The sequence below is a fragment of the Paramisgurnus dabryanus genome, chromosome 8 (assembly GCF_030506205.2).
Source record: "Paramisgurnus dabryanus chromosome 8, PD_genome_1.1, whole genome shotgun sequence".
NCBI classification, from domain to species: Eukaryota; Metazoa; Chordata; class Actinopteri; order Cypriniformes; family Cobitidae; genus Paramisgurnus; species Paramisgurnus dabryanus.
This window is the reverse complement of record NC_133344.1, coordinates 40,594,595-40,611,197: the sequence shown is the minus strand read 5'-3', so window position 1 is coordinate 40,611,197 and position 16,603 is coordinate 40,594,595. Positions and strand designations below refer to the sequence as shown.

The following is a 16,603-nucleotide window of genomic DNA, read 5'->3' as shown; positions in this document are numbered from 1 at the left end:
GACATATTTACAACAGATCAGTGTATTAAAAGGTCACAGTGTTCACAAAGTCACCTATTAATAATGCATTACAACAGACCTCACTTTAAAGTTCATGATAGACGAAGGGAACAATGTAATACACACATGATGCATTCGTTGGTTTCTCTGTCCAATTTGCACTCGGATTTGCCAGTCACCTGCTCCAGATACATCCACTCAACGCACCGTTTTTCATACAAACAAACGGAGTTAGCATGACAGCGGCAATGCTTTTCCCCTTTGCCTCAGTCTTCACCGCTGGCAGCTGCTGCACATTTTTTTTTTTTTTACCGCGACTGATGGCAGAGGTGATTGAAGATGAAAGCCACCCCTGCTAACTGCGCCTGAGTTTTGGCACATTTTGTCTTTGCGGCAGCCGCCATGGAGATGACATTAAAATGATGGATGAAAGGCCCCTATTTCTGCCTAAGTTCAACTCCTCTGCATTGCTTCTGCTTGCGTCCCATAATACCATGCGTCACAGCGAGAGCCAATAAAAGGGGACCGTATTGTCAGCTTGTCAGAGAGCTGGACAAAATCAGTTGGATGTTCCAGGACCCTGCATGTTGACCCGTCGCGAGTCGTTCTCCCTGCTGTCATGTTTGTTTACCTAAACAAGGTTGTTGCACATTGCCTCTGCTGTAGCTACGTGACGTCTTTTTTATTTTCTAATATTGTCTTTATTTGTCATCTTGTCTTTTGCTTTGTTTCTTTCTTTCTTCCTCAGTGCAGGATTTGTCCTTCATCAAGTCAGTGTGATAAAGAGATAGTTAGGCCAAAACATGAATATGACCCCATGATTCACTCACCCTTATGCCATCCAAATGCATCTGTTATAAAGCTAAGACATTTTCAGAAATATCTGAATATGTGTTGAAAAAAGATGGACATATGTAACTCGTATGGCTTGGGGTGAGTAAATCATGGGGTAATTTTCATTTTTTGCCAAAGAAATGGTAAACCCAAACCCAAATTCTGACATTGTTCGCCTACACTTGTGTTGTTACTATTCTATATACATTTCTTTAGTACTTTTTAAAAGTGTTGTCACAGCTCTTTATCAAACAGAGGAATATCTTGATCAGCGGTTGTTAAAGGTGCTCGTTTGTAAATCCTCGTCCTGCACTACGGCTCTGAAATCGAATTTGTGCTTGGGCATATGTAAAAAATTATTTGTTTTTCCCTCTAGCCTAGTTTTAGGTATAAGATGTTCTTATTTTGCAATGCAAGTCAAAAATACTCTTCTCATATTTTCCACAGAGAACGGCACATTCAATTCAAGTAGTGAGGCAGAGAGGAAAACACAATCCTACTACCTTTCCTGTCTGAATGAACAGCGAATAGAAGAGCTCGGAGCCCAACCGCTCATTGACTTGATTGCAAAGGTAAGTGTTTTTATTTATTTATTTAACAAAAGTTTTATTGTATATAACAATACGATAACATAAAAGAGGTACCGGTATCTCATTAGTGCAAGTTGAGCCAATTATTAGCTTACTAATATTATGGAAATGGACTGCATTTATATAGCGCTTTCACAGACCAATGGCCGTCCAAATCGCTTTACAAGTTTTGCCTCACATTCACCCATTCACGCACTCATTCATACACCAACGGTGGTGTCAGCCAAAGCGCCATCCAGCTCGGACACCTCGACACTTGGTCAGGTGGAGCCGGGGATTGAACCACCAACCTTCCGATTTGTATGTGAAATAACAACAAAGTAGGCATAATAAGAATAAAATGTAAGAAAAAAAATCATATATATATTTATTACACGGCTCTCTGGAATGCTTGATTCTGATTGGTCAGTTGAGACATTTGCAGGTTTGTTCTTTTCAAATAATAACCGCTCCAAAGTAATAACGCATAGCCGGTACTACTTGTATGTTTTAAATCGCTCCGTGCCAATAAAGATTACTGTTTGGCGCCATCTTGTGACAAACACTGGACAACCATAATTTTATCATGTACGGAAAAAACAAAACATTTAAACAGTGGATAGAAGAACGAACAACGACAAGACACCGAGAGCTTACTGAGACTGAACTTGACAAAATAGAGCATGACAGCTACGAAGCCAACACACAAAAAAATACAGAATGGGCATTAAAACTTCTCAAAGACTGGCTAAAAGAGAAAAAAATGGAGACAGACAAGTATGAAGCAGAGGATCTTAATAAGGTATTACGATCATTTTATGCATCTGTGCAAGTTTCGCGGAAGGATAAAAATGTTAATTTAAAACAAATATGCCAATAAAATGTTTCAAATTCATATTCATGTCCAGTTTTTTTTCTTATGTGGCAAGTAGCCGTGTAATAAGCGGGATAATGTAGAGGCAGCCGGTAGTTATCGGGTAAATAAGCCCCTTCAGTGTGATACAAAACCCTCCGCTTCACGTCGGGTCCTGATCACACTGTCGGGGCTTATTTCCCGATAACTACCGGCTGCCTCTACATTATCCCTTACATATCATGTAAAAACACAAACTTACCACTCAGAAATGTCCATTAACAATCTCCAAACAATTGATTATTCCTCAAAATGTGTATCTGATCAGTTCTCAATAGTCTGATAGAGACTCAAACATAAGATCTGTTTACACAAACTCACAGCTACTGAAGGAGTTGCTCTGAGAAACAGCCAATCAAACAAAGCTCAAGATTAATATTCATGACTGTTTTAAATAAGGTAATAATAGACCATTTCATTCTGAACACAAATCCTAGGGTTGTAAATGGACATATAAAACTCTTGTTAATGTTTGCACATGCCCTCTTTGTAGATATCAGAGACAATATTTTTTCAGTGCAATCTTTGGCACCTTCAATTAAAGTTTCTTTGATTGCATTGATTGGTTCATCTCCTAAAATAGTCATTGGCTTTATTTGCATAGCAGAACAACATCATCCTACTGTATAATCAGTAAGCCCTGGAATGATGTAGATGTGTCCTTCAGTGCCAGACACTTTTATGCTCTTGTGTCTGAATCAGCCATTTCAGATAAGACATCTCTGTAACTTAGGCCTAGTCCACACGAACACAGGTATTTTTATAACCATGAGTTTTTTCACGCGGTTCAGCCGTTCATCCACACGAAACCGCAGTATCAGGGCACTGAAACCGAGCATATTTGAAAACCCCGCCCAGGGTGAGCTTTTTAAGAAACCCCGGTTACAGTGGTGTCGTGTAGAGAGTAAAACCGGGAGTTTTGCCTTGCGACATCAGAGTGTGCGTCGTTATCCACTGTGTTTGACGTCAAGATTGTGCGCCGCTGACTGCTTTGTTGATGATTCTGTGCAATGGCAGACGTATCTTGCTAATAATAACTGTGCTAACAGGGCTTCTAACATGTATACAGATAGATGCTCAGTTATCTCACTATATTGCGGAACACGATTTGGGTTATATCCCCGCCTGCTGGTGTGGCATGCTCTTGACAGCGCTTGATAGCGTGCTTTTGCTTTACCGTGGGGATGGATATTTAATTTAAACCAAGCATGTGTGGACAGGATTTTTTTTTTAGGGAAAACTCCGGTTATAAATATACCCGTGTCCGTGTGGACTAAGCCTTAACCTCTACACAAACCAGGAAAATTAATCCATCCCACAGACACAAAGCAGCGATGTCAAACAGCACTTCATCTTGCTAATTTCGAGCCCTCCTTACATTCACGCAGCTGTTCACTGAAAGGTTTCAAAGAAATATGACCGTATAAATGAATGTACAGAAGAGTATCCGGACTTAGAGAAAAGTATCTCATCTGAACAGAGTTTTTACAAATGCATGAGATTAATCTCATGTCATCCGTATCTTTGTGATTGAGCGAAACGTGTTAAACAGAGCCGAGAATAGTTTTATTCTCTGAGGTGAGACGGATTTAATTGGCTTTAATATTTGTGTCAGCTCAGACTCATTTATGCCACGTACCTTTTGTCTGAGACCAAGATGTCATTCCTTATGGCTTTTTTCACAGCTTTGTATCTAAAAAGAAAGATTGCCTTGGACCATATAGATATTAACATCCATCTCAGGTGATCGGATAAAACCGGATCAGGGATAGCCGTTTATGCCTGATATTAAAGGGATAGATGAGCATAAAAGGAAAACTGTCGTTGGTAAACACACTTACAAGAACGTGTTCACCCAAAAACAGATAACCTTTTTGTATTTTAGCTGCTTCATAAAACAACTGTGTTTAAGGTCCTGAAAGTGCAACGACAAAACTAGTGATGTCATAAGCATGCATACCGTATTATACATTTAATCTACAGGGATGCTTTTTAAGATATGGAGCACTTTCCAAATTTTGGCTTTTCTGTAATTGTTGATACAAGCACGCATTAAAATGCATACAGATGCCATCTATCCATTTAGGGACGGCTCACTTTTCACATGTAAAACAGAGCGGAAAACAAGACCGCGCCACTTTCCAACATGCTTTCCCACATGCTTGAAAAAAGATGTTGTGCATCTACATTTTAAAATAACGTATTTGCATGGGCAAAGATGCGAAATGTGAACCGCCTTACACGTGCATTTAGGTGTAGGACATTGAACCATTTTAATACTTGCATTTCCTGCTTTCCCTTGTGATCCAATCACTTGATAAATGTTAAACAGATATAGACAGGGCTTGGTGATATACCTAAACTTTTGATATCTTAAAGGAATAGTTCACCACCAAAAAATGAAAATCATTTACTCAACCTTGTGTTGTCCTAAACCTGTATGAGCTTCTTCATTCTGTTGAACACAAGAAGATATTGTAATAAATGATGTAACCACAAAGTTGACGGTACCCACTGACTTCCATAGTATTTTTTATTCCTATATCATAAATACATACATTCCTATATCATAATTTATTACAATATCTTCTCTTGTGGTCAATATATTGATATTCTCTAATATCTTCAGCACAATTAATTAAATAATATCTAGTGTTCAATATATCGCCCAGGAGGTTAGGTAAGAATCAAGAACATATTATCTTAAGTGTGAACCTCAATCATGTTTCTAGAAACCAATCTTTTATTGTGTGTGTGTTTGTACAGACTGGGGGCTGGAACATCACAGAAGCCTGGGATAAAGATAACTTTATGGATGTTTTAAAGACCGTTTCTGGACCGTACAGAGCACAGCCCTTCTTTACCGTGGGTGTGAGCGTGGACCCAAAAAACTCCAACAGTAATGTCATTCAGGTACACAATACTCCTGTTCATGTCTCTGATATGAAAGCATCATTTTGATCAAAGAAGACATTTAATTTGTTACCATGTGTATTGAGTTCCCCTTTGTAAACTTTCCTTATTTTCCCAGGTTGACCAGTCGGGGCTTTTCCTGCCATCTCGAGACTATTATCTCAATAAAACAAACGAAAAGGTAGGATTTGGCAAAGTCAGGTGACTTATACAACTGATTTCAAAGTAAAAGATATAGAAAGAAAAGTGTGTGGGATTATGCTGGGAGAAACACTGGGAGATTTGGCCATTCAGAATAGCTCAGATTGTTAATTGAATGGAGGCAGATGGTTGGAAGATATTTTATAGCTATCAGTCTGTGACTCGCATGGAGACCCAGAGGGCAAAACATCGCTTAAACAAAGCATTCGATACGGGACACCCAACAGAACTGCAAAACAGGCCTCTCAGTTTTCCATCTGTTTTATGTCATGAATAAACTAATCGCCTCACAAAAGAAAAGCAAAGCTATGTGAACAAACTTGAGAGTTTGTGTGCTTGCGTTTCACAATCCGTGTACATCACCTGACTGGTATTTCAATAAACAGAGCAGGGTTAATATTGGCACCTTTAACATATACAGTATCTTGTTAAGAATCCATTACTTTACACTGCTGTGATGATGAAAGCATACTATAGTATTCATAAAAGTACAAAAGATCAATAATGCTGTGTTTTGGGATGTAACAGTTTAACAATAGTGCCACTGTGAAAAATAACCATTAACCATCTTTATATATTATTTACTAAATATAACTTTGAGATCCCACCCTAAAGACACCAATTCCTAACCCTTGTCAGTCTTTAAAGTCGCCATGAAACGGAGGTAGCGATTGTCTTATTTTTCCCATGGTGATGTATATCTGAGTGAAATGCAAAAAGGTAGGACTGGACTTGAATTCATCCATTGAGAACTGATTGGATTGTTCGAAGTTGAGACCTTGCCCACTTGCCATACCAAATGGCCGGATGTAAAGAGAGATCATTTCAAGAAGGGGAGGAGATTTGTCAGCGTTATTTTTACAGAAAGTGATGAAGAAGTTTTAATTTCATTTATTACACGGCTCTCTGGAATGCTTGATTCTGATTGGTCAGTTGAGACATTTGCAGGTTCGTTCTTTTCAAATAATAACCGCTCCAAAGTAATAACGCATAGCCGGTACTACTTGTACAAGTAAAATCGCTCCGCGCCAATAAAGATCAGTAAAGATTACTGTTTGGCGCCATCTTGTGACAAACACTGGACAACCACGACAAGACACAGACAGCTACTGAGACTGAACTTGACAAAATAGAGCATGACAGCTACGAAGCCAACACACAAAAAAAATACAGAATGGGCATTAAAACTTCTCAAAGACTGGCTAAAAGAGAAAAAATGGAGACAGACAAGTATGAAGCAGAGGATCTTAATAAGGTATTACGATCATTTTATGCATCTGTGCATAATGTGATTTTTTTTTTTAACTATTTATTTGTATGATACAGCTGCAAATAAGTATTTGAACACCTGAGAAAATCAATGTTTATATTTGTTACAGTAGCCTTTGTTTGCAATTACAGAGGTCAAAGTTTCCTGTAGTTTTTCACCAGGTTCGCACACTGCAGGAGGGATTTTGGCCCACTCCTCCACACAGATCTTCTCTAGATCAGTCAGGTTTCTGGCCTGTCGCTGAGAAACATGGAGTTTGAGGTCCCTCCAAAGATTCTCTATTGGGTTTAGGTCTGGAGACTGGCTAGGCCACGCCAGAACCTTGATATGCTTCTAACAGAGCCACTCCTTGGTTATCCTTGCTGTGTGCTTTGGGTCATTGTCATGTTGGAAGACCCAGCCTCGACCCATCTTCAATGCTCTAACTGAGGGAAGGAGGTTGTTCCCCAAAATCTTAAAATACATGGCCCCGGTCATCCTCTCCTTAATACAGTGCAGTCACCCTGTCCCATGTGCAGAAAAACACCCCCATGCTTCACAGTAGGGATGGTGTTCTTGGGATGGTACTCATCATCATTCTTCTTCCTCCAAACATGTCTAGTTGAATTATGATCAAAAAGTTATATTTTGGTCTCATCTGACCACATGACTTTCTCCCATGACTCCTCTGGATCATCCACATGGTCATTGACAAACTTAAGACGGGCCTGGACATGTGCTGGTTTAAGCAGGGGAACCTTCCATGCCATGCATGATTTCAAACCATGACGTCTTTGTGTATTACCATCAGTAACCTTGGAAACGGTGCTCCCAGTTCTTTTCAGGTCATTGACCAGCTCCTCCCATGTAGTTCTGGGATGATTTCTTGCCTTTCTTTGGATCATTGAGACCCCACGAGGTGAGATCTTGCATGGAGCCCCAGTCCGAGGGAGACTGACAGTCATGTTTAGCTTCTTCCATTTACTAATGATTGCTTCAACAGTGGACCTTTTTTCACCAAGCAGCTTGGCAATTTCCCCATAACCCTTTCCAGCCTTGTGGAGGTGTACAATTTTGTCTCTAGTGTCTTTGGACAGCTCTTTGGTCTTGGCCATGTTAGTAATTGGTTTCTTACTGATTGTATGTGGTGGACAGGTGTCTTTATGCAGCTAATGACCTCAAACAGGTGCATCTAATTTAGGATAATAAATGGAGTGGAGGTGGACATTTTAAAGGCAGACTAGCAGGTCTTTTAGGGTCAGAATTCTAGCTGATAGACAGGTGTTCAAATACTTATTTGCAGCTGTATCATACAAATAAATAGTAAAAAATCAAATATTATGATTTCTGGATTTTTTTTGATTATGTCTCTCACATTGGACATGCACCTCAGACCCCTCCATGATTTCTAAGTGGGAGAACTTGCAAAACAGCAGGGTGTTTAAATACTTATTTTCCTCACTGTATAAATAATTATTGACATTCTGTGTTTTCTCAATATTGGTAGGCACATGTTTGTATTTAAAATTGCTTTTTTTTTGCTGAAATGATTTTTATAAAAAAAAATTATTTAAATAGGTTAACTTTACTGATTTACAGTTTTTTCAATTTTGGTAGAACTATTAAATAGCATTTAAATACCCACGTGCATCTCATTGTGAAAATTAATGATAATTAATGATGTCACTAATGCTGGAATCATGCTGGACTAGAGCGGTCTCGTATGAGACGCAGAGATTTTAGCACGCAGTGTGTTTGCAATGCTTGCTGGGACTTGTAGTGCAATGCTGTGCATTCCGAATTGAAGCGGGCCAAGATCAATTAAAAACGTATACCTTCGGACAATCACGACGCACTGGATAGCAGGCCAATCAGAGCACGCCACACTTTTCATAACGATGAGCTTTGTGAAAATCGACACGATTCCGAAAGATGGGGCATAGAGGAGCAACAATAATTTAATGCATGTTAAAAAACACATTATTTTCCACCATAAACTACGTAAACACATAATAACGCTTTTTTTTGCAGCATCATATGACCCCTTTAAATAAAATATAAAAAACAAGAAATGCAGTCAGAATTGCAGACCTAGTTTTGCCCTCCAGGCATTCCTATAAAGATTTCATGAAAAAATGATGAATAGATATTGATGAAAGGAAAATCCTACTCATAAAAGTTGACTCAAAAAAATCTTTAGTAATCATGGTTTCAAGATGTGCAGTTTCTTCTGCGGAAAATGACCAAATATTTATCTGCAGGGGTGTAAAGCATTTCTTTGGCCAACAAATTGTCGTATAGATGAAAAATGTCCTCTTTAGTAATGGCCTGCTTGGTTATAAATGCCACCTGCCATTTATCTAATGCTAAAGATGAAAGAGAGAGCAGCTCGGGAATGCAAAATTGGGAGCAAGTGCTTTGACAGCATGTCATTCGATCACATAAACTTTCCTGATGATGACAGTGTACCTCTTTATCAGAACATCACCTTCAGATCTTCGCTTGAATAGACATGACCTTACTCCAAATGAACAAATGACTTTATTTTCCTCTGCTTCAGTCCTTTAATAGAAAGTGGCAAGAAGTCTCTTGAAGCCGTTCTGCCTCACACAAACAACTGTAATAAAGGAGCCATTCAGTGCAAAACTTTCTGTTACAAAATATTTAAGGAAAATTGCCCTCATAATGATTTCTTGATAGATTTTTTCACAATTGCTTTAATAGCACGGGCTATTTTTATAGATCAGTTTTCATTTTTCTATCAGGGTTTTGTGCCAGAATGTTTTCTGTGGAGTTGCTTTTCAATAAAATTGAATGGAATAAATGTGTTTGTGTTTAGGTGTTAAAAGCCTATCTGGACTACATGGTGGAGTTGGGTTTGTTATTGGGAGGAGACAAGAATTCCACTCGGGATCAAATGCAGCAAATTTTGGATTTTGAGACGGCGTTGGCCGTCATCACCGTACCTCAGGATGAACGCAGAGATGAGGAGAAGCTGTACCATAAGATCACCATAGCTGAACTGCAGGTATGTGTCGGTTTATCTCGAGAGCTAAAGGGTCAGTTCATTTTGTCATTTACTCATCCTCATGTCCTTTTTTTGGGTTCTGTTTCCAATGGGAATAGATGATGAACGCCTCTTCTCAAGCATCAAAAGTTTTCTAAAATAACTCCACGAGCCTCGTGACGTATATGTCAAGTGTCCTGAACGTTTTGGTGATAAACTAAAGAAAGTGGAATATAATCCCTTATTTCATGAAAGTCTTGTGTGTTAAATAGATGAAAGTGTTATTGAGTTTGTTTTGATGGGGTCATTAAGTTTGATGATTATAATGAGCACATACAGTACTGCTTATTAAATCTCTTCAGAGTGAATGTGTTTGTGTCAGATGTGATAAAAGACACTTGATGAATAATGCAATATTCAACTAGACACACTGTGTACTGTATGTGTGTGTGTGTGTGTGTGCATATGAACTCAATATCAGATAAGGAAAGAATGCTTGCTTTCATTCTTTCTTTGATTTCTTTCTTTCCTTGATATCATTCTTTCATCTTTCCTTCCTTCCTTCCTTCCTTTTTATACAGTATATCTTTCTTCCTTTTTTCCTTCCTTCTTATCTATACATCTTTCTTTCTTCATTCCTTCCTTCCTTCCTATCTGTATTTCTTTTTCTTTCTTTCTTTCTTTCTTTCTTTCTTTCTTTCTTTCTTTCTTTCTTTCTTTCTTTCTTTATTCATTTATTCTTTCTTTCTTTCTTTCTTTCATTTCTTCCTTCCTTGCTTGATATCTTTCTTTCATCTTTTCTTCCTTGATTTTTTTCTTTCCTTCCTTCCTTCCCTTTTTCCTACCTTTCTTCCTTCTTCCTTTCTATATCGTTCTTCCTTTTTTCCTTCCTTCTTATCTATACATCTTTCTTTCTTTATTTTTTCCTTCCTTCCTTCTTTCCATTTTTCCTTACTTTCTACATTTCTTTCTTCCAATATTAATTTTTTCATTTCTTTCTTCCTTGCTTGATATCTTTCTTTCATCTTTCCTTCCTTGATTTTTTCCTTCCTTCCTTCCCATTTTCCTTCCTTTCTATATGTATGTATGTATGTATGTGTATATGTATGTGTATATGTTTCTTCCTTTTTTACTTCCTTTTTATCTATACATCTTTCTCTCTTTCTTTCTTTCTTTTTTCCTTCCCTCCTTCCTTCTTTCCTTTTTTCCTTACTTTCTACATTTCTTTCTTCCAATATTTCTTTATTTCTTTTTCTTGATTTTTTCCTGCATTCCTTCCTTCCTTCCTTAATTAATTTCTTCCTTCCTTTCCATATTTCTTTATTCCTATATTTCTTTATTCCTTTCTTTCTTTCTTTCTTTCTTTCTTTCTTTCTTTTCTTTCTTTCTTTTTTATTTTTCCTTCATTGATATCTTACTTTGATCTTTCATCTTTCCTTCCTTCCTTCCTTCCTTCCTTTTTTATATATCTTTCTTCCTTCCCTTTTTCCTTCCTTTCTTCCTTCCTTCCTTTCTATCTGTATATCTTTCTTCCTTTTTTCCTTCCTTCTTATTTATACATCTTTCTTTCTTCATTCCTTCATTCCTTCCTATCTGTATTTCTTTTTCTTTCTTTCTTTCTTTCTTTCTTTCTTTTTTCCTTCCTTCCTTCTTTTCTTTTTCTTAATTTCTAGATTTCTTTCTTCCAATATTTCTTTCTTTCGTTTTCTTGATTTTTTCCTGCATTCCTTCCTTCCTTCATGGATTTCTTCCTTCCTTTCCATATATCTTTATTCCTATATTTCTTTATTCCTCTCTTTCTTTCTTTCTTTCTTTCTTTTTTAATTTTTCCTTCATTTATATATTTCTTTGATCTTTCCTTTTCCTTCCTTCCTTCCTTTTTTATATATCTTTCTTCATTCCTTTCTTCTTTTCTTTCTTTCTTCTTTTCTTCTTTTCTTTCCTCCCTTCCTTCTTTCCTTGATATCTTTCTTTCATCTTTTCTTCCTTCCTTAATTTCTTTCCTACCTTCCATCCTTGCTTCCAGTTTCTTTTTTCCTTCTTTTCTTCCTTCCTTGTTATCTTCTAACTTTCTTTCTTTTTCTTTCTTTCTTTTTTATTTCTTCGTTCCTTCCTTGATTTATTTCTTTCATCTTTTCTTCCTTGATTTTTTTTCCTTCCTTCCTTCCTTCCTTCCTTCCTTCCTTCCTTCCTTCATTCATTCATTCATTCATTCATTTCTTTCTTTCCTTCCTTGATTAAATTTTCCAACTCTGCTCGCTGTCTAAAGTCAACCATTTTTTAAATCCTTTGATGGTAGAGATGGCTGTCCACACCTTTATTACTTCACGATTAGATAACTTCAACTCACTATACTGTGGCATTTCAAAGTCACAAAATACTCGCCTACAATTGGTCCAAAATACAGCTAGTAGTTTTCCCCAAATTAGTTGCAAATGTGACCACATCACCCCCATACTGAGAGCCCTCCATTGGCTGCCTGTCCAGTTTAGAATTGATCTTAATGCTCTCTTACTGGTGTATAAGTCCCCTCTAGTTACCTCTCAGAGATAACTGCTGCACTTTTATACTAGAAGCCTTTAGATCCAATGATCAGAATCTTCTTTTAGTTTCTCAGTCCAGAGCTTTTTCTGTCGTTGGGCCTCGGTTGAATCTTTATTACATTGTAGATGGTCTTTGTTTATCTGTCATTCCTTTGGTTTTAATTTATATGTTTTTTTATTCTCATTGTTTTATGTGTTAATGATTTGATTCTAATATTCAGCACTTTGGTCAGTCTTGTGGTTGTTACTTGATGTTTTTCTTCCTTCCTTTCTTTATCTCTGTTCATCTTTCTCTGCATACTAATCTTCATATCTGTTTTGTGTCATCTGGCTTTTCGCCATCATTTAATTATGAGATTTTTTTCTTTCTGTGCACCTGCTTTCGGGAGACTTTTGTTTTGTGAAGGCTCCTGTGATTTCCTTGACAACGGTTGCTGAGCAACTGTACAGTGAGGTAGAGGAGGTGGATGGGTGGCCATTACGGTTCATCCCTTACTGGTGAAATTACAGTATGCCTGTCTGCTCTCTTTTAAAGGTCATTATATAATGCAGACGTTTTTGTTGTGATTTATGTTGAAACTACCATTTCAATTTTTTCATCTTTAAATGTAAAGGTGAAGAAATGTTTTGTTTTAATATACAGAGACAATATATTTTTGCCGTTTTCTGACTTTGCAAAGAGTGGTTTTGTATACCGTCCTTTCAAAACAAGCTTGGACATATCAGAATATTTTTAAATAAACTATATTGTGCACATATAATAATTTCATATAAAATATAAGTTTTTATTTAAAGGGCATCTATTATTCAAAATACACTTTTATGATGTTTTTGGACATAAATGTGTACTGGCAGTGTGTGAACACAACAGCCCTACAATGAAAAAAATCCACCCATATCCATTAAACAAAAAAGTCTCATTAGACATGCCGTTTTGATTTTCTTGTTAATGTGATGTCACACTGATAAAGCCCCGCACATGGCCACTGACTGACAGTCCTGCAGGGAGTGAGGACCTGTAGCTCATTTGCATTTAAAGGTACATACACGAAAAAACAATGCATTTTTGCTCCCACCCAAGTAGGGTCATTTTGGACATGCTATAATAAATTATCTTTGCGGTATTTTGAGCTGTAACTTCAGACACATTCTGGCACACCTGAGACTTTTATTAAATCTTGTAAAAATGGGCATAATAGATATCCTTAAATTGTCACTCAATAGACTACAACAGTCAGGTTATAGAAGTAAAAATCCAATTTATTGTCTCTATAATAATAACAGAAAGGCTTACCATGAGCCACTAGGCGGCCATGTTTGCAATGCCTCCGGGCAGTTATTTCAGTCATGCAAGACTAAAGTCATTTTTACTTGAATGGGAAAAGACAGATACCTCTAACATTATCGACTTTATCAATTGATGATGCATTCCAAGTTTGATGAACTTTGACCTGTGACCTCATATCACATAAAGACGTGTAACCAACAGATAATACACGGTGTGACCTTTTCAGATGTAGGAAATAACTAAAAGTAACAGTATCGCACACAATCATGTTTGTACAATACTAAAAAGCTACAATATGGGTGTGTGCACGTCAAAATACGTGTGAATACCAAATCAACACTTTAGCGTGTGATATCATCTACGGTTGAGTAGACATTTTGCGTGCTGAAGTGTTTTCATTGCATTAAAACCTTTATATAGGATTAAAAGGAAAAAGAGGGCTTAAAAAGTTAACAGGGACTGTTCTTTGTTCTCTCTGGTGCTATAATGACGAAAAAAGTACATTTGACCATATGATATCAGTTTACTATATTCATATAAAAAGTATAAAGTAAATGCTGGGATGTAAACATATTTTTCGCATGGTTTATAATCCAAATGTACAAATTTTATGTTTTTGTGAGAAAGAACCAATACTTTATTTCACATCTCTTACCTGGAAGGCTTATACATTATGTATTCATATCATTACCTTCTTCGGCAGCCGTAGAGCTCAAATCCATGGTGATGCCTGGGAGAATTGCTACGTTTAAAGTAGTTTTACTCTTCAAAATGCCTTTTACCCAAACATTGCCAAGCAACAAACCGAGGTGCTAACAGTTGCCCCATCTTGCATTGTTGTTACCAAACGTGGGGAATTGAAGTCTTTCTGCCTGAAGAAAAGCCGTATTTATTATCCAAGGCGTGTATGAGTCACTAAAGTTTTCTTTGCATATCCACAAAAGTTCTTCAGGTTTTTCAGTTTATTAAAAACATACCCAAAAGCACAGTGAGCTGAAAAACATAAGACGAGGAAAGAAAACAATATTGTATTTTAGTCACCCTGATTTGTTTTCGTCTTACCAGTACTCGGAGTAAGAATGAGGGCTGTGTGTGAGCGGGGGGCTTTCATCATGGGGGTCTTTGCCTATGACTCCTAAAAGCAGATCGGCTTTTGAGGAATGAAAACATGCTGGTTTTTACCTCTATCCCGCAGCTTATTTGGGTGTTATGTGTACAAGTGAATCTGAACACGCAATTCAATCTTTATGCAGATAAAGAAATTGCTATACATACAACCATACAAGAGAAAAAACACTTGCACGATTACAGTTAAGTTGATAATCATTTAAAATGCACAAAGAACTTAATAAATTAATAGTAATTTTGCCAAACGGCAGATTTTGTGCTCTCTGTTGTCCTATGAAGCTTAAAACTGTTTGTTCTTTCACTTAGCAACCAAAGTTGGTAACACTTTATTTCCATAGTCCACTTTACACATTTTACCAATTAAAAGTAACTTTGCAACTACTTAACAATCTTTTGAGTATTAGTAGACGGTTTAATTAAGGGTGCTTGCAAAAGCACACTTATTGTTCTTCATAACTTTTCTTATTATTATTATTCCGCCCTAATTTTTGGCCAGCTCCTGTGAATAGGCCGTTAGTCACAGAGACCCCGTTCAAACATGAAAATGTTCGGGCAGTGCTGGTCTAAGTTGCTTGAAGACATGATGTCACAAATCCATGTCGTTCTTCCAAAAGTTACTAGAAGGATTTTTTATTTTCAGAAGCGTTTGCCCGTCACAGCCCAAAAGATATCCGTGGCGTAGTCGCCAAACAGGAAGTAGTTCATATTTCAAGAACTCTTTCACATATTGAAACCAAACTTTGTACATTAACTTGGGTCTCCAATGTGAGGAAAAAATTCTAAAATTGTACATTTCACAAATCACACCAGAGCAAGCACACTTTTGCAGTTCCTCCGGAAATGCATTTTCTAGTTTCTACTAACACTTTATTGTGATGGTTCCCCTTAATAATAATCTAATGACAGTTAGTTGACACATACTGTAGTTGCAAACTAAGTAAGGAATAATTGATGACGGGCCGTTGAATTATGTAAGCAATAAGGTACAAGAGGCTGTGCTGTATCCGCTTCGCGTTGTGCCTAACAATGCCCTTCAGCCGTTACTTATTCACGATACAGCACTTGCCTCGAGTACCTTATTGCTTTTATGAAACGGTAACCACACAATAGTAAATTAAAAAAAAATGTATTAGTGCAACTTTCATGAAGTTAAATCAATAAAAAGCATTCCTTCCGCTAGAAAAAATAGTCCCTGACCATGAACAAAAATGTGTTCCAATGTGTAATATGCATGAAAGCTCAAATAAAAACAACAAACTAATATGCATGGTTGCTAAGGGCGCAGTGATAAATAGAACCGTTGGGTGAAGTGGTCTTACTCATGTTTTATTGTGAATAAAGCAAAGCTATTGACCAATCAGAATCAAGGATTGGAACTAACCGTTTTATAAGTAAGGGATAATGTAGAGGCAGCCGGTAGTTATCGGGAAATAAGCCCCGACAGTGTGATCAGGACCCGACGCGAAGCTTTATTCACAATAAAACACGAGTAAGACCACTTCACCCAACGGTTCTATTTATCACTGCGCCCTTAGCAACCATGCATATTAGTTTGTTGTTTTTATTTGAGCTTTCATGCATATTACACATTGGAACACATTTTTGTTCATGGTCAGGGACTATTTTTTCTAGCGGAAGGAATGCTTTTTTTATTGATTTAACTTCATGAAAGTTGCACCAATACATTTTTTTTTATTTACTATTGTGTTTTATATTTGTTTTAAATTAACTTTTTTATCCTTCCGCGAAACTTTGCACAGAATTTTTTGTGTGTTGGCTTCGTAGCTGTCATGCTCTATTTTGTCAAGTTCAGTCTCAGTATAAGCTCTCTGTGTCTTGTCGTTGTTCGTTCTTCTATGAACTGTTTAAATGTTTTGTTTTTTCCTTACATGTTAAAATTAATGTCAAAATGTTGTGGTTGTCCAGTGTTTGTCACAAGATGGCGCCAAACAGTAATC

The 16,603-nt window shown here is 37.1% G+C and overlaps 1 protein-coding gene across 2 annotated transcripts in view; it reads left to right on the top strand.

Moving 5' to 3' along the window:
• ece2b (endothelin converting enzyme 2b) overlaps nt 1-16,603 on the top strand; it is a 77,237-nt gene that overhangs the window by 48,384 nt on the left and 12,250 nt on the right. For both annotated transcript variants that reach the window (XM_065281820.2, XM_065281821.2), the window contains 4 exons: nt 1,282-1,406; nt 5,083-5,229; nt 5,348-5,410; nt 9,519-9,707. In XM_065281820.2, the coding sequence (XP_065137892.1) occupies nt 1,282-1,406; nt 5,083-5,229; nt 5,348-5,410; nt 9,519-9,707 (524 nt within the window). The remainder of the gene's footprint in view (nt 1-1,281; nt 1,407-5,082; nt 5,230-5,347; nt 5,411-9,518; nt 9,708-16,603) is intronic.